This window comes from Python bivittatus, unplaced genomic scaffold (assembly GCF_059951505.1).
Source record: "Python bivittatus isolate LINGU-HERP-01145 unplaced genomic scaffold, Pbiv_v1 ctg000340_np1212, whole genome shotgun sequence".
Lineage (NCBI taxonomy): Eukaryota > Metazoa > Chordata > Lepidosauria > Squamata > Pythonidae > Python > Python bivittatus.
Genome location: NW_028277056.1, coordinates 2877091 through 2904545, shown reverse-complemented (window position 1 = coordinate 2904545; position 27455 = coordinate 2877091). Strand labels below are relative to the sequence as shown.

Genomic DNA, 27455 nt, shown 5'->3' with positions numbered 1-27455 from the left:
CGGAGACCCAGGCCGGCGCTCCGACGAGGCAACTCTTCCAGGAATGGCAGGGTTAAGATTTCACGACTTTCGGCCCCTCCTGCTCTTTTGCTTAAGAAAACTTCAAAAGGGGGGGGGCAGGGAGAGGCTTTCCGGGGCTGATTGCAAGCAGCTCGCCACCCGGCGTTTTGCATTTCGCGGAGGACGCATCTCTTCGCCTCTTGCAGGGGCTGCGCGCGGAACGAGCGGCTGGCATTTCCAGGCGCCCTGGCGCGCCCGCCGGCTGCTCCCTCGGGTCTGGGGCTTCGGAGAGGCTCCGAGGAAAAAGACTTCGGGTACTTTCCCCCCTTTTCCCATTCCCGTCTCGGCAGGGGAAGCATGGCGGCGGAAATCCGACGTGTCCTCCTGCGCGCGGGATGCCCGCTTCTCCTCTTAGCTTTGCAGATCGGTGCCGGTAAGTGAGGCTGAGCGGGCAGACTGGTGGCGGCGAAGGAGCGGGGAAGGACGGAGAGTCCGTGGGGCGGAGGGAAGATGGGGGAATTCGCACCCTCAGTGGGGAAGGGGCAGCTGCCCCTGGTGGAGTTGGGCTGGGTGTGACCTGGTTAGGATTTGGAAGGGAGACCACCAGGGGATCCCACTGACCAAAGACGTTGCCATCTTTATGTTAGTTTAGGACTGTCACAGCAGAATGAGACAGCGGGGGTGGGGGGTGGGGTTTCGATGGTGGCTGTGATCATGAGACCATGACCCTACTGCATTTTACATGTATCTCACATGTAACATATGAACAAGGCATCACATGATCACAGTCTGCACCTTGGCTTTTTTGACCCCCCCCTCCCCCGCTCACAGATGCCCCTTTAGGGGAGGGTAGACAGCACTCATGTAGGAGCTTAAATCAGCTGAGTCTTTTCCCTGACCTCTGGAGATCTGATCTGAAGCAGCTTTGGAGACCCAGTTAGAATGAAAATCAGTTTTTGGAAGGAAATTAATCCCCAGCCCAACCATTTGCCTTTTTCTTTCAAAGGAAAATACGTTTTGCTTTGAAAGCGAACTCTGGATCCCGCCACATCCCCAAATGGGTCTTCCCAGCCTCTGGGTGGATGCTACCAACCCAGGAGAGGCCACGCTGCCATGCTTTCTTCTGTGGCGGGAAGTCCCACCAACGGTTCTCTTTGTCTGGGCATTTCTCTGAGACCTCAGCCAAAATCTGCTCCCTGATTTGGCCAATGGAGGTTTGTTGGGCACAACTTTCCAGGCAGCCTTTCCCAAGCCAACGTCCTCCAGTAGGCTCGGACCGCGGGTTCCATAGTCCTGTTCAGCACGACAGGATGATGGGTTGGGAAATAAGGGGGTGGCCACAGAAGAGAATCTGTGGAGCTCAGGGTTGAACTGTGGAGTCCTTGGTGCTCTCAGAGAGCACCAAGGGCTCCATGGGTTGAAATCTGACACATCAAATGAGCATTCTGGGATTGCCACAGCCTTCTCTTGTAGCATGTGGATTGGTTCACTTGCTCGAGAAAACTGTTCTGAAGTGGTATAGCTCACACACCGTAGAGCAGTGTTGTCCAAACTTGGCCACTTTAAGATGAGTGGACTTCAACTCCCAGAATTCCCCAGCCAGCGCTGGCTGGGGAATTCTGGGAGTTGAAGTCCACTCATCTTAAAGTGGTCAAGTTTGGACAACACTGCCGTAGAGGGTCTCAGGGCAGTGACTTTTCCCTTTTCAGCAGGGAGGCACTGCCTGGCAGCTCAGCCCCATTTCCCATGCTTTTCCCATCCTTTTCATGACCAGAAGGGGGAAAAAGTCCAAAACACGGTCCAGCTGCCTTCGGAACTCATTGCAACAGGATTGCCTTTGGGACAGGGTTGTTCCTCCATTCGCTCGCCAAGACAACGAGGCATTCGCTCCTGCTCTGCTGGAACGGCTGCTTCGGAGAGGTTTTCTCTGAGTTTTGTATTGTGGCAGTGAGCGCCGTGGCAGAGACAGCTGAAAGGTCCAGTGGAAGAAGGTTGAAAATCTGCATGTCAGTTTACAAACAGGGGGTACATTTGAACGGGTACACACTGAAATCGTTTTCTGTGAGAAGCTAAACCACCTTGCAGCTTGCAGAAAGGCAGGATGAGCATCTCCTAAGTCCTCTTGGCATGTTCCCCAACCTGGCGCCCTTCCCTTGTCTTGGGCCTGTCTGGAGTCTCGGGGGAGTCGGCCCTCCCCACACATTGCCCTTCTCGCCAGCTGCTCTCTTAGGATCACGTTTCCATCCTCTCACTGCAGCCAGTGGCATTTTCAGCTATGGCTGGCGTCGCATTTGCCCCAGGCCAGTTTGCCAAATAAACCGTTCCTTATTCTCTGGCCCCCCACCCACCCCCAGCCCCATGGCTGCTGTTATGGCTGCTGTCTCCTCTTCTGCTTTAGGAGAGGCTGCAGGAATGGACTTTTTGCCGAAAGAAGAAATGAAATGAAGTTTTATGGATGTGAAGATTAAGAAAGTTGTAGATTAAAGAAGGGGCTGAAGGGACTTGTATACAGTAATATCTGGGGGGGGAGGAGGGACAATAAGATTGTAATTATCTGTTGAAAAGAAGGTCGGAATCATTCATATATTTCTTAACTTTAGTTTTTTTTTCTTTTTTCTTTTTAATTTCTTGCACTTTTTTCTTTCTCTCTTCCTCTCTCTCTCTTCTTTGTAATAACTTTATCAATTAAAAACAACAACAATAAAAACTAACCAAAACGAATCTCTTTTCTTTTCTTTTGATTTGTCTTTTACTCTATGAAAAAATGCTTAATAAATATACTTTTTTTTTTTAAAAAAAAAGGAGAGGCTGCAGGAAAGATGATTTGGGGAGCCCCCTTTGTTGCAACTGACATCCCCCCCAAGCGGAAGAATTACTACTTCTCTGTGGCTTACGCTAAAGCCAGCACTGAAGGTTTTGCGCAGGGATGAGAAGTTTTAAAAGATTCCTTTCCTGGAGTCAAGTTCACCCTTGGATCTTGTTTTGAAAAGGCAAAAGTCTCCTCTGAGTGAACTCAACCCCTGACATGTCTATGCTGGTTTTTTTATGACAGAATGGACACGGTTTGGCCTTGCCTTCTTCCAATTTTTTTTGACCTTCCAGTCTAAGCTATCCCCCTGGGCTGTCCTGGTGGTGTCCCCTTCAAGTACAAACCCACCAAACCCTGTTTTTCAGATGAGCCAAAGTGAACTCGATGCTGCCAATTTTCTTCCGTAGTTGGAAAAAACACCCTTCTTTCCTTCTTTCTCTGAACCTGGGCTGAATTTTATTTATTTTTTCAATGAATTAAATAGCCTAGAAACGGCTTAAGGATGAAACACATACCCAATTTGGTACTAAGCAAGCGAGTTGTTTAAAGATGAAGGATAGCATTCTTTTATCATCTGGAAAAGTCTTATTTGTGTGAAAACATGGACTTTTTGAGTCAAAACTCTGCCCGTGAATGTTTCGTTGGGTTTTTAAAGGCTGCAACATAGTTTGTCTGGAAGGCTGAGATACAGATTTAAGAGTGGGGGCATGAATATGTTAACAATTTTGCAGAATACTTAATTTATGATGTGTTTTACAGTCCTCCCTGTCTACTTGAAAGCTGAAATTCCACCCTAGTTATCTACTTTTCGAAGTTTATTTATGAGAAGCTCAGAGAGGGTGTTATGTCTTAACCATTTAGAACATCTATAATAAAGTTGGGAATTTAAAACAGACTGGCGGTGGAAGATAGAAATCAGATTTCTGAGATCATGTGAGTTAGTGAACAATGCAAATACTTCTGAATTGTTTCTGAAGTGCAGATGTTTCAACTCGATTCCCCCAGGCTTCCTAATTTTCTGTCTCCTGTATTGACTTCACTGCCAGAACATTGCAAAGGTTTGTCTGGTGCATCCAAAATCCATCGAGCTGGCAAGAGGAAATAGGGCTCCTAAGTGCAAGCTAAGCGCCCGTAAATTAATTTTGGAAAAGCATCTTGCGTGCATCAGAAAAGGTAGCCAAGGTGGCAGTTCCTCTTGTAGCCAGCAGGGGTCTCTCTTACAGCTGTACGGCAGAATACAGGTTCAGGACTGCAAATATTAAATTTCCTTCTGATATTTTATTTTATTTTTTTTAAGAGGACCTGAGTCCTGATGACTTCATGAACTGTCTGTGTAGTTTTCTCAGCAACAATACCGAATGGTTGCCTATTGCCTGCTTCAATAATTCTTTTCTTCTCCTTCTCCTTCTTCTCAATTTATATTCCACCTTTACTTTGTCCAGTCAGAATGGAATACTTAATATTCCTGCCTCCTATTTTCCCCCCAACAACAACCTCGTGAGGTAGGTTGGACTGAGAGAGAGGGACTCTCGTCACTCAGCCAGCTTTCATGCCTAAGGCAGGACTAGAACTCACCATCTCCTGGTTTCTAGTCCAGCACCTTCACCATTACACCAAATGGGCTCTCCATCTTTTTAGTCTAGGTGTTTCCTGGTGGTCTCCCATCCAAAGACAAACAAGAACTAACCCTGGTTAGTTTTTAAGCCTAGACAAGATAAGACTCAACAATTACCTTCTTACAAACATTGTTGTACTTTACCCAGAGTGATCAGCAAAGACTTAGCCCAGTTTTAAAACTAGGTTTTCTCCATTCTGAAATTATAACAGAGACAAAGGTTCTAGATTAAATCAAAATATTAGATTTGAGGGGTGGGGGGGTTGGGTAGATCTCAGAGACAACCAAGCTGCTGTTATAATTATTACAATTTCAATGCTGCATAAAAATACACCGTATTCAGGTGCTAATGGCCTTAAACCTTCCAAAAATGTGTGCAGTATATTGATTTGCAGACACACCTCTCTACCTGCTCCCTTCCAAAGGAGTTGAACTACAACTCCCATCATCACAAGCACTGAGGACCCCAGAGTGAGAAAAATTTATCACATTTGGAGAAGGGCAAAACCTGAATCATTCCAGATCAATTGACAGGTTTGATCAGGAAGTTGGAATTAGGTTGTTGGTATTCAGAAACAAGCCAAAAGGAATTTCTCCCTCAACCTCAATCTGATCATCTTTAGAACTTTGCATCACTGGATACTTCCAAACCAACATCAATGATAGTCCATGTCATTTAGCTTCACCGTTAAGTCAGGCTTGAATAAGCGACTTAGAATTGACGGTGAAGATATCGAAGTGGTGGAGGATCAACCATCAACAGCAAAGGAGCAAATTTTAGGATTAACCATCAACAGCAAAGGAGCAAGAAGTCAAGAAATACTCCACAGATTAGCACTTGGTAGAGCAGCCATGAAGGCCTTGGAGAAGATGTTCAAATGCCGTGATGTGTCTATACCTAGATCAGAATTGTGCAAGCCGTGGTGTTCCCTGTGACATTCTATGGAAGCAAAAGTTGGACTTTGAAGAAGCAGAATAGGAGGAGTATTGACGCTTTTGAGCTTTGGGGTTGGAGAAGACTCTTGAGAATACCATGGTTAGCTGAGAAATATATATGCATGGATCCTAGAACAAATCAATTCTGAGTTCTCGCTCAAGGCATGAATGACAGGCTCAACTTATCCTACTTCTGGGACGTCATGTGAAGACCCAGCTCCCTGGAGAAGGCTCTGATGCCTTCTCTACTTTTAATGCATGACAGTGATCTATTTCTATGGTAATTTGAATTATCCTATTGCATTGGATTTTTTTTTTTGCTACTTAATTTTTTAATATATAAAACAGCAAAGCATCTCTCCCTCCCTGCCTCTCTCTCGTGCTTGATTATCAGGTCCTGAAGTTTCCTGCACATTTCATGGCAAGAAGTACAAAGCAGGGGAAAGTTGGCATCCTAACCTGGAGCCCCAGGGGGTCATGTACTGCCTTAAATGCACCTGCTTGGAGGTATTTGCATAACATTCTTAACTCTTTCTTGAAAGCTGTTCATCTCTTCCTAGGTAAGAGACAATGAATGGCTGTAAGAACGTTTATTGTACGTTTGTTGCTTTAGAGCAGTGTTTTTCAACGTTGGCAATTTTAAGATGTGTGGACTTCAGCTCCCAGAATTCCCCAGCCAGCGCATGCGCGCTGGCTGGGGAATTCTGGGAGCTGAAGTCCACACATCTTAAAATTGCCAACGTTGAAAAACACTGCTTTAGAGAAAGCATGTGATAAAGCAAATAGACAAATTATGGAATATTTTGAATGAATATGGAAAGGTTGCAGGTTGGTTGTATGTGAAGTAAGAACAGTATATGATGGAAATAAAGCATGTGTGGGATGTTTTCGTGGTGGTTTCATGCATTTATAGATAAATGTGCAAGGAATGCTTGTGGAAAAGCTAGAGCAGGTAGATGAATGCGTGTACTTTGTCTACTAAAGATGGGAGAAAGGATGGAGGAATGCTAAGACGTGGTAGAAAAGTAGTGTGTAAGAGAAGCAGTGAAAATGGCTGCGAATAAGAGCCTGTTGCTGCCTGCTTTGTTACGTGGGAATGCGAGTTGCATATATATATATATATATATATATATATATATATATATATGTGGACTGACTCCAAAAGTGAAGGGTTTGATCATGGGGAAAGGAGGAGTGAGGCTCAGATGGCAGAACGAATAAGCGCCGGTGGGTCCAGAGGGAGGGGAAGGCCGAGAACATTGTGGAGGGGAGTTGATGAGATCCTGAAAAAGAGTTGGAAAGTTTAAAGTTCAGAAGGCAAGATAATGCTTGTAGTGATATTTGAGATGTGCTGCTCGGGACACAAACGCATGCACGCTGTTGCTGAAGAAGATGCCATATTGCTGACTGAGAATCCAAACAATTGGCAGCGAATGTTAGATGGATTGTGTGATGCAACGAAGAGCATGAATCTGAAAATTAATGTGTTGAAGACCAAGGCAGTTGTATCTGGCTAGGAAACGGAGTGAACTATTGTAAGTTACCTATGTATGGTGGAAAGCTAGAGTAAACGAATGAATCTGTGTAGCTTGGTAGAATGTTTCCTAAAGATGAAAAAAAGTGAGTGGAGAAATTTAAAGAGGCACAAATGATGGTAGAAAGGTAATGGGTTGTACATGGTCTGTTGCAAGCAATAAATGTCTGATGAAAGAAACAAAATATGGCTGTGGGTAAGAGTGTGCTTCTGCCTATTTTGTTATATGGAAGTGAGATTTGGGCACCGCAGGAGAAACGTCAAAGTAAGTTGAATATGGGGGGAATGTAAGAACAGGGTGAGGGCCAAGAATGAATGGGCACTGGAGAAATGTTGATTGCACACAAAAGTGAGAAATCGAGGAATATGTTCAGATAGTTTGGCGATACAGAGAGGAGGAATGAGGATCCAATTGCAGAACAAATATCTGAAGGAAGAGTGAATGGGTCCAGAGGCAGGGGAAGACAGAGAAAGTTGTGGTTGGACGACGTTGATGAGATCCTGAGGAAGAGATCGGTGAGAATTTTAAAGAACAAAATCAGTGGGTAAAGCAGGAGATGGACAGGTGGAAGCAAGCTGAGTAGAAAGATCTGGAGAAATAGAATTGAGTGCAACTGGTATTCGCTAGATTTAGCTAGATTTCCTTTTCTTTCCTTCTCTCATGCCTCTAATTTCTTTGCCGTTCTATTTCTTACTTCTTTTCTGCATTTTACATAACGTTGCGAACTCTGAAGAGGAATGTCATGATGGGGATATATCTCTGTAGATGTCTGGAGGGTGCATGGAGGACAGAGGGTGGGATGGAGCAAGAAAAACAGAATTTGCAATTACTGACCAACATTTGTTCCTTTTGCTGTCCAGGATACGAGGGTAAACTGCCATCAGATCGCGTGCCCAGTTCTTCACTGTCCAGATCTCATCAACGAACCTCAGCAGTGCTGCCCGACGTGCCTAGGTAAGGGTGTCCTTCCAGTGCCCGTTTTGATGCCAACTTATCACCCCTCCTGCGTTTGAAACCTCTGCACTGGGATGGCAGCGGCCTTGGAGAAGATCCCCAGGGGCAGGGCCGTCTGCAGGGCGTAGTCAAAAAAGCTCCACCCATTTTTTAGGTCCATCGTACCTATTTTATTTATTTATTTATTTATTTATTTATTTATTTCTTATTTATTTATTTATTCAGTTGATATAGCTGCCCATCTCAGACCAGTGACTGGGCGGCTAACAACAGTAAAAACCATCAACATTAAAAACAGTGCAAAAATTAAATATAATATAAAGGCAGCCAAGAGATCTTAAGAAACCGTTGGTGTCCGCACAACCATGAAACGGGGCCCTTTGCAGACTCAGGGCCCCAGCCCCGGGCACAAAGCCAGGTCTTCAAGGCCTTCCAAAAGCCAAGAGGGTCGGAGCCATCCTTATCTCAGGAGGGAGGATGTTCTGTGGGTGCCACAGCGGAAAAGGCACGTCTCCTGGTCCCTGCCAGCCGACATTCCTTGGCTGACGGGACCTGGAGCGTGCCCATCCTGCCAGAGCGGATTGGACAGGTAGAAACAACTGGGAGAAGACGGTCCCTCAGGTGACTCGGTCCCAAGCCATGAAGGGCGTTAAAGGTGACAACCAGCACCTTGAATTGCACCCAGAAACACATTGGCAACCAACACAGCTCCCGAAGCAGTGGGGTTACATGTGCCGAGTAGCCGACACTATTTACGACCCGGGCAGCTGCGTTCTGCACCAGCTGAAGCTTCCGAACGCTCTTCAAGGGCAGCCCCATGTACAGCGCGTTGCAGTAGTCCAAACGGGAGGTCACGAGGGCATGAGTGACAGCGAGTAGAGCCTCCCGGTCCAGGAATGGCGCAACTGACGCACAACCCGAAGGTGTGCAAAGGCCCTCTTAGCACGGCTGCCACCTGCTCTTCCAGCAGGAGCCGTGAGTCCAAGCGGACCCCCAGATTGCGCACCGGGTCTGTCTGGGTCAGAACCGCCCCATCCAGAACCAGCGATGGAAGAACCTTGGTACTGGGAGGCCCAGACACCCAAAGCCACTCAGTCTTGCTTGGGTTGAGCCGGAGCCCATTGTGCCCCACCCGGGCCCCTGCAGCCTCCAGGCACTGAGGCAGGAGATCCACGGCAGCACAGACAGCCCAGGGAGGAGATACAAAGCTGGGCATCATCAGCATACTGAAGATACCCCACCCCGAACGGTCGGATCACCTCACCCAGCGGCCTCATGTAGATGTTAAAGAAGAGGGGCGAGAGAACCAAGCCTGTGGCACCCCACACAGTAGGGGCCGTAGCCTCCTCTCAGCACCGACTGGAACCGACCCCGGAGGAAGGAGGGGAACCAGCACAACACAGTGCCGCGTATTTCTCCTTATTGCATCCTCAGATAGCCACCCAGTGACCTTGCTTTGGAGGACTTGCTCCCTTCTGGGTGAGGAGGGGTCAGGGGAACCCTTGCAGGGCCGCCATACGGACTGTGCCAAGCATCCGTTGGATAAAGTCACTCCAGTTCATTTGGGGCTGACCTCTGGCAGTTCTGCTCCTATGGAGATGGTTGGAGCTCAATCTTGTCCAGGTCTAGAAGACAAGACAGTACGGGTAGTCCTCACTTAATGACCACAATTGGGACTGGAATTTAGGCTGCTAAGCAATGCAGTCGTTAAGCAAATCATCATGTGACAAGACCCGATTTTATTACCTTTTTTGTGGTGTTCGTTAAGTGAATCACCACAGTTGTTACGTGAATCACAGTTTCCTCATTGATTTTGCTTGCTGGAAGCCGGCTGGGAAGGTCACAAATGGCAATCACATGATCCCAAGACGCTGCAACCGTCATAAGTGTGAGCCGGTTGCCAAGCCCCTGGATCACGATCACATGACCACGGGGCACTGCAATGGTTGTAACTTCAGGCACCGGTCATAAGACAATTTCCTTAGCGCCATCGTAACTTTGAACAGTTGCTAAATAAACGGTCGTTAAATGAGGACTATCTGTGGAAGAGAGAAGCTGTTCCTTTTCTGTTGGATCCCTCTTTCTCGCCTGCAGAGCTGCATGCGCCCCCCGAAATTCAGACGCCTCTTGGTTCTGCTTGCGAGTACAACGGGGCGCTGTATGAGGACGGCAGCCTTTTCACCACGGACGAACCCTTTCCTTCCCGGCAGCCAGACCAGTGCATCCAGTGTAGCTGTTGGGTACGTCTCCGCGGCCACGATCCTGTAGGAAAGGGTCCTCCACCGGCCGCCCGCCCCGCCCAGGGCTGCTGAAGCAGCTTCTGCTCCTAACCCCACTCTCGGCTCTCGCGTTCTGTAGGACGGGCAGATTTACTGCGGCTTGATAACCTGTCTGGAGCTGCCGTGCGCCACTCCCGAGATGATGCCAGGGTCTTGTTGCCAAGTCTGCAGAGGTAATAAATAAAGCGCCTGGGGGCAACTGTTCTTCCCTCTGGAAGCTGGTTTTTTCCAATCCCTGAGGATGTGGACAGGGACGTGATGTGAAATTTGTGTCCTTCTTTTGTGTGTGTGTGGGGGGGGTGTTTGGGAATGTGATATGCATTTATGGGAAAATAGATACAAAAAGGTACATCGCCCAGAGTCACTTTGTGTGAGATGGCGGCTATATAAAACAGGTAGGTAGGTAGGTAGGTAGGTAGGTAGGTAGATAGAGGAAGGAAGGAAGGAAGGAAGGAAGGAAGGAAGGAAGGAAGGAAGGAAGGAAGGAAGGAAGGAAGGAAGGAAGGAAGGAAGGAAGGAAGGAAGGAAGGGTTTTTATTTCTTCCCCATTGCAAAACAAGCAAAGGGTTGCATCACATCGCATTGCATTGTGTTGAGTTGCAGAAAATCTATAATTTGGCACCAAATTTCAGTGATACTGTCTTCAAATTTCAATGACACAAGGTCTGGCAGGTCAGAAAGGTGGGTGAGGGCACATGGCCCCTGTTCCATATATTGGTCAACCTTTAAAAAAGGATCCATTCCTTTCTCCCCTTTATTTAAACTTCTGTTCCAAACTTCCGTTCCTCAGAACCGGATCTGAAACCTTCCTTAAAATCAGTTTGAAGATGAATTTTAAATAGTTTGAACAGTTGGGGTACAGTAAAGGCCTCCATTAAAACTGGAGAATTAGCCATATTTTTGATTCTGCTCATTTTTTCCCTTTCTGAAAAGTACCTTTTCAAATGTTAGAGCTAATTTTTAATCATTCCTGTTACATGACTGAAATTTATCAAATGATTAACAATCCTAGAAAACTGCCTTAATTTAAAGAATGAACTCAAAGCCTGGCTTGAATTTTCTTGGGAGGGGCTGAAAGAAGTGGGAAAAAAAGAAGGGAAGGGTTCCTTCAGCATGCACAACACCGACCCCAGAGTTTTGCAAAGAGCTAGAAAAATTGCTTTGGGGTTGGTTTGTTTTTGGCCATTTAATTAATTAATTAATTTTATGCATACTGGAAAAACTGCTTTGGTCACTGAATTCGTTTTTAAACTTTTAAAAAACATTACAACGAACATTTATTGAAAGGCATTGGTTATTTGTCGGTAGTATTACAGTGGAACCTCGGGTTACGAACTTAATTCGTTCCGTGACTCTGGTCGCACCCCAAATTGGTCGCAACCCGAAGGAAATTTCCCCATAAGGTTCAATGTAATTACCGTTAATCCGTTCTGGCGTGGAGGACAGGGAGGCGGCTATTGCTTGGAGGGAGAGTCCCCCTCCCTACGACCACGTGTCAGGGGCGGAAAATGGCCGCGGACCACGTGTCGGGGCGGAAAATGGCCGCGGGCCACGTGTCAGGGGCAGAAAAATGGCCACGGACCAGGTGTCAGGGGCGGGAAAATGGCCACGGACCACGTGTCAGGGGCGGGAAAATGGCCGCGGACCACGTGTCAGGGGCGGAAAATGGCCGCGGACCACGTGTCAGGGGCGGAAAAATGGCCGCGGACCACGTGTCGGGGCGGAAAATGGCCGCGGGCGACGTGTCAGGGGCGGAAAATGGCCACGGAACAGGTGTCAGGGGCGGGAAAATGGCCGCGGACCACGTGTCGGGGCGGAAAATGGCCGCGGGCCACGTGTCAGGGGCGGAAAAATGGCCGCGGACCACGTGTCGGGGCGGAAAATGGCCGCGGGCGACGTGTCGGGGCGGAAAATGGCCGCGGGCGACGTGTCGGGGCGGAAAATGGCCGCGGGCGACGTGTCGGGGCGGAAAATGGCCGCGGGCGACGTGTCAGGGGCGGAAAATGGCCACGGAACAGGTGTCAGGGGCGGGAAAATGGCCGCGGACCACGTGTCGGGGCGGAAAATGGCCGCGGGCCACGTGTCAGGGGCGGAAAATGGCCGCGGGCCACGTGTCAGGGGCGGAAAATGGCCACGGAACAGGTGTCAGGGGCGGGAAAATGGCCACGGACCACGTGTCAGGGGCGGGAAAATGGCCACGGACCACGTGTCAGGGCGGGAAAATGGCCGCGGACCACGTGTCAGGGGCGGAAAATGGCCGCGGGCCACGTGTCAGGGGCAGAAAAATGGCCACGGACCAGGTGTCAGGGGCGGGAAAATGGCCACGGACCACGTGTCAGGGGCGGAAAATGGCCGCGGGCCACGTGTCAGGGGCGGAAAATGGCCACGGAACAGGTGTCAGGGGCGGGAAAATGGCCACGGACCACGTGTCGGGGCGGAAAATGGCCGCGGGCGACGTGTCGGGGCGGAAAATGGCCGCGGGCGACGTGTCAGGGGCGGAAAATGGCCACGGAACAGGTGTCAGGGGCGGGAAAATGGCCGCGGACCACGTGTCGGGGCGGAAAATGGCCGCGGGCCACGTGTCAGGGGCAGAAAAATGGCCACGGACCAGGTGTCAGGGGCGGGAAAATGGCCACGGACCACGTGTCAGGGGCGGAAAATGGCCGCGGGCCACGTGTCAGGGGCGGAAAATGGCCACGGAACAGGTGTCAGGGGCGGGAAAATGGCCACGGACCACGTGTCAGGGGCGGGAAAATGGCCGCGGACCACGTGTCAGGGGTGGGAAAATGGCCGCGGACCACGTGTCAGGGGCGGAAAATGGCCGCGGACCACGTGTCAGGGGCGGAAAAATGGCCGCAGACCACGTGTCAGGGGCGGGAAAATGGCCGCGGACCACGTGTCAGGGGCGGAAAATGGCTGCGGACCACGTGTCAGGGGCGGAAAATGGCCGCGGACCACGTGTCAGGGGCGGAAAAATGGCCGCAGACCACGTGTCAGGGGCGGGAAAATGGCCGCGGACCACGTGTCAGGGGCGGAAAATGGCCGCAGACCACGTGTCAGGGGCGGAAAAATGGCCGCAGACCACGTGTCAGGGGCGGGAAAATGGCCGCGGACCATGTGTCAGGGGCGGAAAATGGCTGCGGACCACGTGTCAGGGGCGGAAAATGGCCGCGGACCACGTGTCAGGGGCGGAAAAATGGCCGCAGACCACGTGTCAGGGGCGGGAAAATGGCCGCGGACCACGTGTCAGGGGCGGAAAATGGCTGCGGACCACGTGTCAGGGGTGGAAAAATGGCCGTGGACCGTGTCACGGGAGGGAAAATGGCTGGGTATCCTGCTCGTACCCCGAGGCGGAGTTCGCAAACCGAGGTAAATTTTTGCGGCCGGAGCTGGTCGTAACCTGAAAAGTTCGTTAACAGACGCGTTCGTAACCCGAGGTACCACTGTATATAGAAACCAGGGCGCTCCAGAACTATATAACAGTATTACATTTGTTTAAAGCAATATATTCTTTGAAAAGAAACTTAATGGAATACATGATATAGTAATGTAGCATAGAGGTTTTCTTCCACTGTACAGACTTGTATATGTGTACAGTATACAGGTTTTAATATATGTGGGAGGAAAAAAAACCCTATGCTAAACTGTCTAAGGAGGAAGAAAAAAAAGAAGGGGGGAAGATTTAAAAAGCATAGAAAACCAAAGGAAGAAAAAAGATTTTTATAAAAAACAATTAAGAAAAACAAATACTGTATATACTTGTGTATACAGGTAGTCCTTGTTTAACTTCCTTTCGTTCAGCGACCGTTTGAAGTTACAACGGTGGTGAAAAAATGGACTTATGACCAGTCCTTAAAGTTCTGGCCATAGCAGTGCCCTGATGGTCACGAATTTGGGCCTGCCCGCATTTACGACCATCGTCTCCTCCACCCGCAGCTGACCTTTGTCGTCTTCGCCTGCCTCCCCTCCGCTGGGCTTACTGTCCTGGCCATGTGTGGGAGACGCCATGGAAATGTCCCTCAGGCTGGCGGGTGAGAGCTTCAGGCAGGGTGGGTGGGTGCCACAGGTGGGTGCGTGCTGCAGTGCGAGCCATACCAGCTGGGACCTTCTTTTACCCTGCCTTATTTCATCCTGGCACATCACATCACTTGGTGCAGGCAAAAAACAAACTATATTATGATTAAGCCTAGTCTAGAGTGTTGTGGAAGCCCAGCCAATAACTTCAGAAAAACAATTTGATTGAGAAATATGGTGTAGTGCCTAGCAAAATATCCTAGACCAGTGTTTTTTGAACTTGGCAAGCTTAAGATGTGTGGACTTCAACTCCCAGAATTCCCCAGCCAGCATGGCTGGCTGGGGAATTCTGGGAGTTGAAGTCCACATATCCTTGAAGTTGCCAAGGTTAAGAAACAGTATCCTAGACAGAACAATAGCTATGTGGGTGTGCTAGATTCCCACCTAAATCTTATTTCCTCTTTTTTTTCTTTTGCAGAAAGTCCCCGTGAGAAGTTGACAGAAGTGCCCCCTTTAATGAGAGGCGGTGTAAGTGATGTTTTCCTCTTTAAAGGCTGTTGTAACGATATATTTAATCCATGAAAATGCCTGTTTTTCAGTCTCTGTTATTCATGGATGATCTTGAAACTGGCCAAACCCTGGCTCACCTAAAGCAACCAAATCACTTTGAAGATACCACATCATTTTATTAGGCATGCAAACAATACAGGGCACACTGGGCTCCCAGCATAGCTTGTGGGGCAGCCCTGAGCAAAAGCAGAACCACAGCTTATATATCCTTGGGCTACTACATTACAAGACAAAGAAAGAGGCAGACCCAGTAGGACATTGGGATGTTTTTGATAAGTCCATCTAGGTGACCTTATTGTTGGTAGTCCTCACTTAACAACCATTCATTTAGTGACCGTTCAAAGTTACAACCAGTCCTCGCACTTACAACTGTCACAGTACCCCTGCGGTCACATGATCGTGATCTGGGCACTTGGCAACCAGCTTGCACTTATGACAGTTACAGCTTCCCGGAGTCACGTGATTGCCATTTAAGACCTTCTCAGCCGGCTTCCAGCAAGCAAAATCAATGGGGAACCATGTGATTCACTTAACGACCATGTGATTTCCTTAATGGCTACGATGATTCGCTTAATGACTGCTGCAAAAAAGGTTGTGAAATCAGGCACGAATCGCTTAATAACCGCCCCACTTAACAACATATTTTCCAGTCCCTATTGTGGCCATTAAGGAGTACTACCTGTATTTATCCCTTCCTACTAGGCTGTCTCGGACTATCAACAATTTGGTTTACCGGGCTACCGGTCGCACTCAGGGCCAATTCAGCTTGCTGTGAATGTTTTCTTACAAGGGCACTTTAAGCAGTTCACATGGATGGGGAGGGCATCTCATAGGTTTGGTAGTGAATGTAGCTCACAAGTGTATGGGAGGGTACCTTTTTCCACCACAGAACCATACTCTGGTGTCAGAGGTTCTCAACACTTGCCATAGCAGTCCTATCCAGGAATCATCGAGTAAGGCTGCAAACTTATACATCCTTAGAGATCTCCCGCTGAATTTAAACAGGGTCACCTTCAGAGCTTCAGAGTCCCACTGTGGTTGTTTCACCCAACATGCTCATCGAGTTTCCTGGATTAATCCAGTTCTTGAGTTTGCACAATCATCAGAACATAAACTAACCAACTGACTGTCAGAACCTACATCAATCAAATGTCAGTGTTAGAAAAAAGCGGTTGTAGAGCCATAGCAGTCAATGGGTGTTTGCTGTCAGAGTCTGCACACTCAATCCCAAAGTTCAGTAAATCCTCTGGAGTCCAAAAGTTCCATCAGAGATTTCTTTATTCAGGAGAAGCGTACAGCACCATAGTTTGTTGAGTCTAATTCTACAAAGCAAACCCTTGTCCTTTTAAGCCCAAATTCCCCCCCTTCTAGCTTTTCTTTCCCGCTTGAAACTCTTCGCGCCTTGCCCCGGTTCTCACACCTCTTGGCCTTGGATGCTTGTTTCAAGATAAAGATATCTGGCCTCCTCTCCCCCCTGTTTATGGCAGGTCAAGCAAGCGGTTTAAAATAACATTCCCACCATACCACTATTCACCCATTGATATATACTTAGCAATAAAAGTAAAAGGAATAAAAAAACAAATGAAGGTTCTGGCTTGCGTAGATCCTGACATTTGCAGTCAATGGGTGTTTGCAGTCAATGGGTGTTTAGGTGTCAATGGGTGTTTGCAGTCAATGGGTGTTTGCTTGATTTGATTCTGCCAATTGCGACAAGGGGGGGAATGGTAGGTAATAGGTGTGCTTGGGGTCTTGCTTTGGGATGGAGAGGCACTACATTGATATGGGAATGCACAGCAAGACCCGAATGTAGACAAAACCAGTGGTAGCCTAAAGGCCAGAAAGGACTGTGTTATCAAGGGGGGGAATGTACAAGGCCACCACCCTGTGAGAAAGAAACTTGCTGCCAAAATAGAAAGGTGGGGGGGAATAAGTTGGGTAACTTACACAGGCTTTTAGTTTTAGCAATGCTTTGCTTCAAGCTGCATGTACCAACCAATAAAGGAGCATTTATCTGAACCAGGCCTGGTGTCACGAGAATTCTTCTGAATTGGGTTTTGGACTTTGTGGACTTGACACTAACTTCCAACCTGCTAGGTCACAAAAAAATGCGGGCTCATGCTTCCCATACTGAGTGTGCTTTAGAAAGAGAGGTGCCCGGTTTGTAATCAACTGGCTTGCTTGGGTAGTGTGAATGAGGCTGTAGGTTATATTGCAGATGCAGAATGCAAATCTTCCTCTTGCTCCTGAACTTGAGCTTAAGCTACTTAAAAGGTTTCGGCTTACAGGTAGTCCTTGTTTAGTGACCACAAGTGGGACTGGCAACTCGGTAGTTAAACAAAGAGTCACTAAGTGAAGCCGTGACTGTGCTTACAACCTAACTTCAGCTTTTCTTTGCTTTATAGACCTGTGAAGATCATAAATTCAAGGATTGGCCATAAAATTACTTTTTTATCACTGTCATAACTGTGAATGGTCACTAAACAAGGCAGTCACTAAATAAGAACTCCCTGTAATCACAGAATGCCCTGTAAGCATGCTTTAAATGAATGAACATTTGCTCCCAGGGTCTCTGCTGTCCAAACTCTCTGTATTCTGTGTAAATTTTGCAAATCAAATCAAGTGAATGTTGAATACTATAAACACGATTAGGATTGGGTGTGCGTATCTATGTGTTTATTATTTATTATGATGGTGTGCGCATGGCCCCACATCCATAAATGCAAAATTGTGTGATCCGAGGTGAAGTGGAACAGCCCAGTTCACACAATATGCATGATCCACTCAGCCACTAACCCAGGGCTTTGGGCAACACACAGTCATGCTCCTGGAGAAAAAAGTGAGCAATTGCTGGAGTCCCACCCACTTTCTTCAGGACGTACCTGGTATCCCATGAGCCTTCAAGGCTACATGACATCCCTTCTCCATTGGCCAGGAAGGCAGTAATAGGTGTAGTTTGATGGTTTCAGTCAATCAGTGGTTGGCAGCAAAGTTCTGTACAGGTAGTCCTCGAGTTACGACGGCAATTGGGACTGGAATTCCCATCGCTAAGCGATGCAGTCAATCAATGTCTGGGGGTGAATTTGTTAAACTTTTAGAGTCCACAAAACATTCAGCCATTCAGAGTTGATTATAGCACTTCCACGTGATGTTGAAATCTGGATCCTGTCTTGGCTGCTTCCTGGTCCTCCAGGAGCATTGGCTATACCAGTCTACAGAGGCGTCAGAGGGCAAAGGATCCCTGGTGATGGGGGAGCCCCCCAGAAGTGCTTCACTGGAGTTGATTCCCAAAACGATCAAGCCGAAAGGGAGATACGGCACAACCGTCAAAATCATTCTCAAAGAGAAGAACAGGAAAGGTAATTCTAGGTTTGATGGACCTGCAGCATTTTTTCTGGGGAAGAAAGAAGAAGCCCACTTTCCAGGTTGGGGGCGGGGAATAAATTATTCAGGGGTGATATTAGGGGTTCATAACTTGTAAAGGGGAGCTCAGTCTCTGAAAAATTTTGCTATTTGGCACAAGAGCAAGTAGTTCCCCAGATTTTGGAAAAGGGCAAAACTAGATCACAGTTTCCAGTGAGTTGGGTTGATTAAAGAATCGAGTGGGAAGGACCTGGAAAGGGTGACTTGATTTTGAAAGTAAAGCCAAACACAGTAGTTAGTGCAACTTAAACTACCAGCATCTTTGGCCTGCTATAATATTTGCAGAGCGCCTTTTTGGTGCTTCACAACCCGATCAGAACCATTGTCAGTGGGTTCCAAGGAGGAAAAAGATCCTGGATGGTCTGATCAAAGGCTCTTGCAGAGGGTTTCTACCAAATGACTGCATTCCGAAAACACGTTTAGCATGTTTTCTGAACTTACTGTGTTTTCTGGACTTGCAAAATGCAGTGATGCACAGAAGAACTCAAAGGGCTGGATTTTCTGATTACCTATAAACTGAGATGACATGGAGTCATTTGGGAAGACGAGTTTTGGTCTGGCTATATCCTTGTTTAGAGCAGGCTGCAAAAGTTATTCCCCATTTGGTTTCTGCAGGGAGGGTCCAAAAAATTAAGATGGCAGCTGTGGCTGCACAATAAAATCTTCTGTCTCTTCAGTCATGTGGTCACAGTTGCCATCTTGCATTTTTGACACCCCGTCCCTTAACAGATGCCCTTGCTTAACTGGTTGCATTTTTGTTCATCTCAAACCATATTTTACTGTCATGTTTTTAAACCAGTATTTCCTTCCTTCCTTCCTTCCTTCCTTCCTTCCTTCCTTCCTTCCTTCCTTCCTTCCTTCCTTCCTTCCTTCCTTCCCTCCCTCCCTCCCTCCCTGCCCTGCTTCCCTTCCTTCCTTCCTTCCTTCCTTCCTTCCTTCCTTCCTTCCTTCCTTCCTTCCTTCCTTCCTTCCTTCTCTTTTCCTTCCTGTCTTCCTGCCTTCCTGCCTTCCTGCCTTTTTTTCTTTCTCCTTCCTTCCTTCCTTCCTTCCTTCCTTCCTTCCTTCCTTCCTTCCTTCCTTCCTTCCTTCCTTCCTTCCTTCCTTCCTTGCCTGCCTGCCTTTCCTTCCTTCCTTCCTTCCTTCCTTCCTTCCTTCCTTCCTTCCTTCCTTCCTTCCTTCCTTCCTTCCTTCCTTCCTTCCTTCCTTCCTTCCTTCCTTCCTTCCTTCCTTCCTTCCTTCCTTCCTTCCCTCCCTCCCTCCCTCCCTCCCTCCCTCCCTTCCTTCCTTCCGTCCTTCCTTCCCTGCTTGCTTTCCTTCCTTCCTTCCTTCCTTCCCTGCTTTCCTTCCTTCCTTCCTTCCTTCCTTCCTTCCTTCCTTCCTTCCTTCCTTCCTTCCTTCCTTCCTTCCTTCCTTCCTTGCCTGCCTTTCCTTCCTTCCTTCCTTCCTTCCTTCCTTCCTTCCTTCCTTCCTTCCTTCCTTCCTTCCTTCCTGTTTCCTTTCCTTTCCTTTCCTTTCCTTTCCTTTCCTTTCCTTTCCTTTCCTTTCCTTTCCTTTCCTTTCCTTTCCTTTCCTTTCCTTTCCTCTCCTCTCCTCTCCTCTCCTCTCCCTCCCCCCCTCTTTCTCTCCCCAGCCTGTGTGTACAAAGGGAAGACCTATTCACACGGGGAAGTTTGGCACCCCCATATCCATTTTGCTCTGCCTTGCATTCTCTGTACCTGCAGAGATGGTGTTCAGGACTGCCAAAGGGTTACGTGTCCTAAACAATATACTTGTGGAGAACCTGAAGCTGTAGAAGGAAAATGCTGCAAAGCGTGCCCAGGTAAAAAGAAAACCGTGGTTGCCTTTCCTTCTTTCAGTCTTTGCTGAGGTGCACAGGAGGAAGTAAGGATGGACCCAGCCCTCTATAACATGAGTGGGCTTTCGGCCCCCAGCCCCATTTTTGCAGCCCCTAATATCACCTCAGATGATATTGCTCAAAATCAGCAGGAAATTGTGGATTCTGCCAGCTCAAATTTTCACTTGTATTTCTCAACTAGGGGCACCCAGAGCTTCTGCTGGGTTTAGCACACTTACCTGTGTTTCAAAAATGCTACCCCCACCCCCAACTAAAATGATTGCCTCTGGTTCCCTCTAGGGACCTCCTAGGGGTTCACTGATAGGCAACCTTTTGAGGTTGTTGAGCACCGTTTCGATGTTGTGAGTACTCTGACAAAATGGCTTTCATCGTAGGCATGGCCAGTCACAAAACACTTGTTTTTCAGAAGGTAAACTGCTGAGGTTGCCCCAGATCACCCTCTCTAAAAAAGCCGATGATAAACTGGAGTGGTATGGAGCTGATACTCTGTACCACTTAAGTTTATCATCGCCTTTTTTTTCTTTTCTTTTTCTTGAGCTGCTGGGCCTACTTTTAGTTTCTGAGAATGCTTCTGGAGCTAGGTGGGATAACAGAGGCTGGAGCATCCTGGTGCTCTATTGCTGTTTTCTCAAAATCACCTTAAAAAGGCTTTTAAGTAGGAGGAGGCAATACCTTTTGACCTGGGAACTGAAATTTGCAGTTTGCAGGAATCTTTTCTGTGATGCTTTGGCATCACAGGGTTTTTCTGGATTTTGGATTGGGTAAAGATGGAAACTGATTCACTTAGTTTCACATCTGTTTAGCATGGCTGTTGTGAACTTCAGTTTAACCTTCTGGTGTTAAAAATATGCATTGCTAAATAGCAACCTTTTTGCCACTGAGTTTGGGGGACACCGTTTTGTGGGTCTTCTGCCCTAAAGTCAGGGGGAGCAGGGGGTTTTGTGGGTACAAGGAAAGCATCAACAGGCACCATCTGGAAATATTGTACTACTTCATGGTGACAGTCCCTGAACCTAGATTACAAGCAAATGCTGTGCATCAGATCTGGGACATTTTGACAGCCAAAGCCATAAGCTTCAGGCTGAAGACTATCCCCCAATTTTTATTAAAACTAACAAATGTTATTAAAAGGCAGAAGCTTTTGTACATGAAAGCTTATGCCTTCTAATAACATTTGGTAATCTGAAAAGGCGCTACTAGGTTTTTAAAATTTTGAGTTACTATAAATTAACCTCGCTCTTCTCCTACAATGTCTCCAACAACTGGGGGAGGGGGGGGGCATCTTCAAAAAATGGGTGGAGACCAAGCCAAAAACATACATTCAGATTAATTTAGACTTGTTAACATTCCATTAGATTAATTAACTGCCCTAATATATGGTTACACCCCATGAGTTATATTTTTTAGAGGACAAAGTGATGCCCACCAGGGGACTCGACACTACCCAATACAGGGCGTCTGTCTATGTCTTTGCTCCGCTGCCAACTTTGTCTGGCTTTGAGAATGCCAAGGAGAATTTAAGGAAGATGGTGATCGAGAGGGGGTCCTTGCCAGATGTGGAAATCTATACCTGGAAGTTCACAGGAGGTGAGTCCCTCTTGTGAAAATGCAAGGGATCGACTGATTTGCAAGACCAGGTTTCTCAGATCCTGGGCACCTGGTTGCTGTCCTCCAATCTGGGCTTATAAGTTCCCCAAATGCATCATGGTTTGCCCCTGGATGACTCAGGAGGCTGGCCTAGGTGGACCAAGGGCCTGATCCAGATCTTCTCCTGTTCTTATGATAGTGGTGTTGATGGTGATGAAGATAATAATAGTCATCAGAACAACGCTTCCAGAATTTATTTCAAGCCAAGTTTCAAACCCACTCACTCACCCACTCACCCAGTAATTTCACCCTGCAAAAATTAATCTGTTATTAATCCCCTAAACACCCAATTTCAAATCCTGTTGCAAAAAGCGAATTCTGGCCTCTCTCAGTAACAAGATAATCTCACTCACTCACTTGGCAGCACTGTAAAAATTTCTGTTTGTTTATTCAATTTTGGCCTGTTTTAATCAGTCTATTCTCAGTGGGTTACGGTCAGTATTTTGCAATAAAACATATGTGTGGCAATCGAAAGTAAATGGTCAGAAATTCAAATGACAAGACAATGTCCAGAATGTGGGTTCCGACAACAACAAGCCCAAACAAGAATAAATAAATAACTGGATGGCATTTGCATGTCAAAACCCCTCTTAACAATTCTAAAACAATTTTAAAACAATTTTAATAATGACACTATTTTATTAGATTTGTAGGCCACCTGACTCCACCCCTCTGGGCAGCCTATAAATCTAATTTATATTCAGATTTGTACGGTCTTTTCATCCATCCCCACTAGGTAGCAGCCCCTGGTTCACTTTGCTGGTCTTGAAAAGCTAAGCAGGGTCAGATCTGGTTAATATTTGGATTGGAGACCACAAGGAAAGATCAGAACTGTAGGCTAGACTGGGAAGCTGGAAAACACCCAAGGCCAAGGCAGTGGCAATCCACTTCCATACTGCTGTCAAAAAATCTACATGGATGTCTCTGTGAGTCAGCAGGGCAGAGCTTCACTATTCACTATTTATTCAAATAGTTTTTCAGTACAGCAGACTTGATGTCCCCCCCTACTTTAGGTTCTGGCCCCACCCACTGCTTCCTTTGGCTCCGCCCACTGCTAGTGGCACATAATGGATTAAGCCTGCGGGAGTGTGGCCCTTAATTTCCAAGTTTGGGAACAGTGGAAGAGAAAAATTCAGTGATGCAGGCAAAACAGGTCTTGTCTGTCTTATTAAAAACAGTGTCATTTATTGAGGGTTTTTCTTACACCCAGTAATAAGGATTGGATACAAGAACAAAAGCAGCAAATTATCTTGGTTTGTTGCTTGTGTTGCAGGAGAAATCTGGAAACAGGGATCAGCCCTCCCTAAGCTATGGGAATTGTAGTAGTAGTAGTAGTAGTAGTAGTAGTAGTAGTAGTAATAATAATAATAACGGAATTCAGGGGAGTCCTGGCTAGAAAAATCAGAGTGACAGCCTATAAAGTCATTGGATGTGTTCACATGAATGCTTAAGCTACTCAGTTACTCCATTTTCTGGGTCCACACCATCTTCTGAATCCTAAATCAACATGGATTTGCATGCCTGAAGCCTACTGAATGGGCTGCAACACTCTGCATGACCACTAGGTGGCCGGATAGAACAATCTTTGGGTCTCATTCCTGCCATCTAGTGGTTGTCTGAGGTTGTTGTTTTTTTGCAACCAGATATGGAAGCATAGCTGCAAAAACATCTAACCAAGTTAAGCATCATGTATGAATGTGGCCACTGGATCTTTAACTGGATGGGTTGTTGTTTGAATACAACTATAATGTCTCGATCGCCCATTTCTTCCTCCCCTTCGCCAAGTCCTTCAACTCACCCTGCAACCACGTCTGCAAGACTATCGACAACATCCCTAAAATTACTGAGTCTCTGCTGTGCTAACATTCCATCAAAAATGATAAGCATAATTAAAATTTTGAATAGTATGAAGGAACAGCAGGGGCTTAACATGTGAGTACTGTCTTGTTTTAATCCCTGGAGGTTCTCTAAAGTATCCATGGTAACCAGTATCTGTTTTTTAGGAGTATTTCAACTGATTCAGATCAAGAAGGTCAAGAAACAAGATCTGAGGCAAGAAGTGAAAAATTTCTGGCTGGTTTCCAGAGCAAATGAAGGTAGAAATAGCCCTTTTAGAAAGCAGCAGAATTAGATCCCTGATTCCCAAGTTTGCCTGGGTCCATAGCAAGAGGGAACCTTACTAATTGTTACAGGGTTCATTTTCGGTACCTGTTTGCAGCAGGAATTTGAGTTGGCATTGCAAAGGTGGTGTAATCAAGTGGAACACTTTAAATAGCTTAATATTCAGGAACAACCAGCACAAAACACTTTATTTGGATCACAGGGGAGGGGTGAAAAAGGCAAGACAGCAGCTGTGACCCCAGGATGGAAGCCCCACCGCGTTTTAATGGGTGTTGAATGTTCATCCTTGGCTTCTACATGAAACAGCAGCACAGGATGTGGGATGAGGAGGTAGGACTGAGGGACAGACTGAGGCTCCATTGGACAACTTGGGGGAGCAGCAATTCAAATATGTCCCTACCCAATGAACTCTGTTAGGGCTTGACGCAACGACCAGGTTCATACAACGTGCTAAGACAGATGCTGGATTCCCTCAACATGGTGAATTGCAAAGTGTCCCCTCTCTTGTAACCTCGTCTGGTGGTAGATCTTGAAAAAAGCTAAGCAGGGACAGACTTGGTTATCATCTGGATGGGAGAACACCAGGAATTCCCAGAGCTAAACACAGAGCATCCATGAGGTCACCCAGAGTCACTACAACTTAATGGAGATGTGAGGAGCAGCAGCAGCCCGATTTTGTCTATTTTGGGAGCTAAGCAGGGCTGGTCTTGGGCTGTACTTGGATGGGAGACCAAAAGGAAATCTCAGGGCTTTGGGTTGGGGATTTGAAGAAACATCTTGAAAAAAGGCAGTGGCAACCCACTTCCATATGGTTGCCAGAAAAACTACAGGAGTTCAGTTGAAGTCAAGCTCAGTTTTACTTTTAAAGTGGTCTGGACTCAGCCAACCGCCTTTTCTCTGCCCAAGTCTGTTTTAACTTTGCAGCACCATCTGTTATGGGGGTGTGGGTGGAGGAAAAGCTTTTATTTTCATATTTTTCAACAAGAGAAAGTCTGAAGAAGCAGGTTCTCACTGATAAACAAAGCTCATCCTTCTATAAATTACTTCTTCAAGTGACCCAGGCTCCTAGCTGTTTGAGGAGGGGGGAAGAGATAATAGCATATAAATAATTCAATCTCCTTATTTGGTGAATGCTTCAAGGTTTCATGAGTAGTAGTAATAATGAATAATGACCCCTTTTTCATCCACCATCTTCTCTGAGCTTATTGGAACATGCTTCTGCTCCAAGGTGCCGAAGTGAAGATGACCGAAAGCCCCAACAAGGAGACCAAGAATTTGTGAAGACAGGAAGGAGAAGATATCTATGGGAAAAGTTGCACTATTGAATAAACAGCCACACCAAGCTACAGGAAAGCAATCCACAGCCAGATTTTTGGAAACTCTACCCATTAGAGCGTGACAACATGACAGCCACCGGCTTCACAGCTCTGCTACTGCCATGGAGGCAACCATGATGTCCCAATGCTGCAGGAGGGACCCACTTGCTCCCACATTTGTCTTTGTCACGAGGGAGAAAGCCAGAGAGAAACAGGATGGGGGCTTCTTGAGGAACACAGCCAGAAGGCTCACAATAGATCATGATTGTGCTCTTGTCCGGGTATTCTGGACCATGAAAACAGTCATGTCCCAGGACGGGATCACAACAGCAGGAGGTTTGCAAACGTTCCAAAGGCATTTCTGCACTGGCCTACGATCAAGCTCTAGTCTAGGCTGTTCCCAATTGGCAAAGCCAACTAATGATGTCCTTTATTATGGACAAGAATCCCTAAAAGATGACTAATCCAAGGAAGTTTGAGCTAGAACAGCCTTGTTGAGGAGCATTTCCTGAATCTTTTGAGCCTTTTACAATGAATGCGTTCACAGAGTTATAGAACGGTCATGGGACCCCAAGGATCACCTAGCCCAATCTTCTGCAATGTGCAATGTGTAGGAAAGGCAGTTCAACCAGTCATGAGAGGTGGCTGTCCAATTCTCCTTGTTAATTCTTTGGAAGAACTTATAATCTGTGGCTCTTGGGAGTTTGGGGAAGTTGCAAGGGTTCTGAAGTTAATCTGGATATGTTCTAGATATGTTTATATGGGTAGGAAGCAGGCAGAAGGTCCTGAGTTCAGCCCTTGGTATCTCTAAGTTATAATGAACTCCAGTTAGCAAGGACTGTTCCACCAATGATCTTATTGCTTCATCCAAAGACACCTTCACAAATATGCATTATTTCATTAGTGTGTATCAAAAGGTGGCCAAGAGACTCTTCAGCAGCTGAGTGAGTAAGATGGCTGAGCTAGATCTCACTTCTCCCTAGAAATATCACATTGGGAAGAACAGGCTTAGATCCCTCTGTTGATACAGGTTCTTGAAGTCCTAATAATGTTCTTGTTGCAAGGCCCTGGATTTTTTCCTAGTTCAGCCAAGTACATCAGCAAATGTGAACAGTTAAGTCACTGAGCAATTCAGATCTAGATATCCCATGGAAAAGAGGAATCTGATCTATTTTTCCAGTGGGATTAAAGTGTCCTCTCACATTGCCCCCCAAATGGCAGAATTGGATTGCTGATTTTGAAAATTCAACACCATTTCCTGACTTGAATTTGGATGTTGGCTGCTTTGATAAACTATATTTTGGAAACTGGATGTTGTGTCTCTCTGGCTTTCATTGGCACTTTGAATGAATGGAACATTGTCTTTGGCTAGAATCATCTTTCTCTAACTTAGATATTGGGCTATAACCCCTATCATCCCCAGCCAATCTGGCCTATTGCCACGTTGACTGGTGATGAGAGGATCTGCAGTTGGGCATTCAACCGGGAGGCCTCCAAGTTGAGAAGGTCAACCGAGGTCCATCAACCAAATCTGTTCCAGGTTGACTAACAAATCAAGCTTCAAGAAGATCCTCTTGAACACTGCTTTTGGTTAAACAGTCATTTCCCTGCATTTTCAGACTTACAAGATTGAAATGACTGAACCATGGAAAAAGAGAGGCTTCAGTAGATGATGGGACTGAGAAAGCCTCTGGTCTCCATCAGAGCTCAGCTCAGCCCAGCCATCCCAGTCTCTTTGGACGCACTGGTACCCTCTTCTTTTTGGTGCCTGCTTTGGATGATGGACGGGGTTCCTGTTCCAGGCCACAGAGACTACAATAGCCAGTTTGTCAAGAACCGTGCGCCTCTGTAGCCTCAGCCTTCGAGGGCAGCTGAAGTCATGATGAACCTCCTATAGTGGAAGCAGTTGCTGTATAGGAAAGAGGTACATTGCACCAGTGATGCTGTGGGTGACCATCAGGGCATCATCTTCATCCATGTTGCTTTGTGAAGAGAACTTGCCAGAGCTGTTCTCTTCCTGATTCTGTGAGGGCTTCAGTCATGTCTGCTGTCATACAACCCAGACTTGCATCGTTTGTGTGTGATCCTACCAAATAATACACACACGTAGACTGAACACTGAATTAACACTGAACTTGGTTCCTGGATTAACCCATTTTCTGGGTTTACCCTAAACCAGTGACTCTCAACCTTGGCCACTAAGATGTGTGGATTATTCTCAGACACACTTGAAGTCTTTTCCCCAAAAGTGTTCCACCTTCTGGAAAAAGTGGTTGGTTTGCACCATCCTTTCTGACCAAGGAACACAAAGTTCTGCCGTGTGAAGAACATCAAAAAGACACTTCAGTGCCAAGGACCCGGCCGTCAGGAAATGAAAAGGGAGC

At 46.8% G+C, this 27455-nt stretch overlaps 1 protein-coding gene across 1 annotated transcript; it reads left to right on the top strand.

Annotated features, from left to right (window-relative positions):
• Window positions 1-357: 357 nt before the first annotated feature.
• Window positions 358-25718, top strand: CHRDL2 (chordin like 2). Its single transcript, XM_025174939.2, has 11 exons — window positions 358-433; window positions 5755-5867; window positions 7756-7849; window positions 9944-10089; window positions 10208-10301; window positions 14621-14670; window positions 17846-18068; window positions 19763-19951; window positions 21395-21574; window positions 23638-23730; window positions 24957-25718. Exons 1-11 carry the CDS (start codon window positions 358-360, stop codon window positions 25034-25036), a joined length of 1338 nt encoding a protein of 445 aa, XP_025030707.1. The 3' UTR covers window positions 25037-25718.
• The last annotated feature ends 1737 nt before the right edge of the window (window positions 25719-27455 follow it).

Excerpts from the sequence above, each read along its gene's own strand:
- CHRDL2 (XM_025174939.2), top strand. The coding sequence starts at position 358 with ATGGCGGCGGAAATCCGACGTGTCCTCCTGCGCGCGGGATGCCCGCTT. Across the intron at positions 434-5,754 it reads AGCTTTGCAGATCGGTGCCG|GTCCTGAAGTTTCCTGCACA; the intron begins GTAAGTGAGGCT and ends CTTGATTATCAG. Across the intron at positions 7,850-9,943 it reads GTGCTGCCCGACGTGCCTAG|AGCTGCATGCGCCCCCCGAA; the intron begins GTAAGGGTGTCC and ends TCTCGCCTGCAG.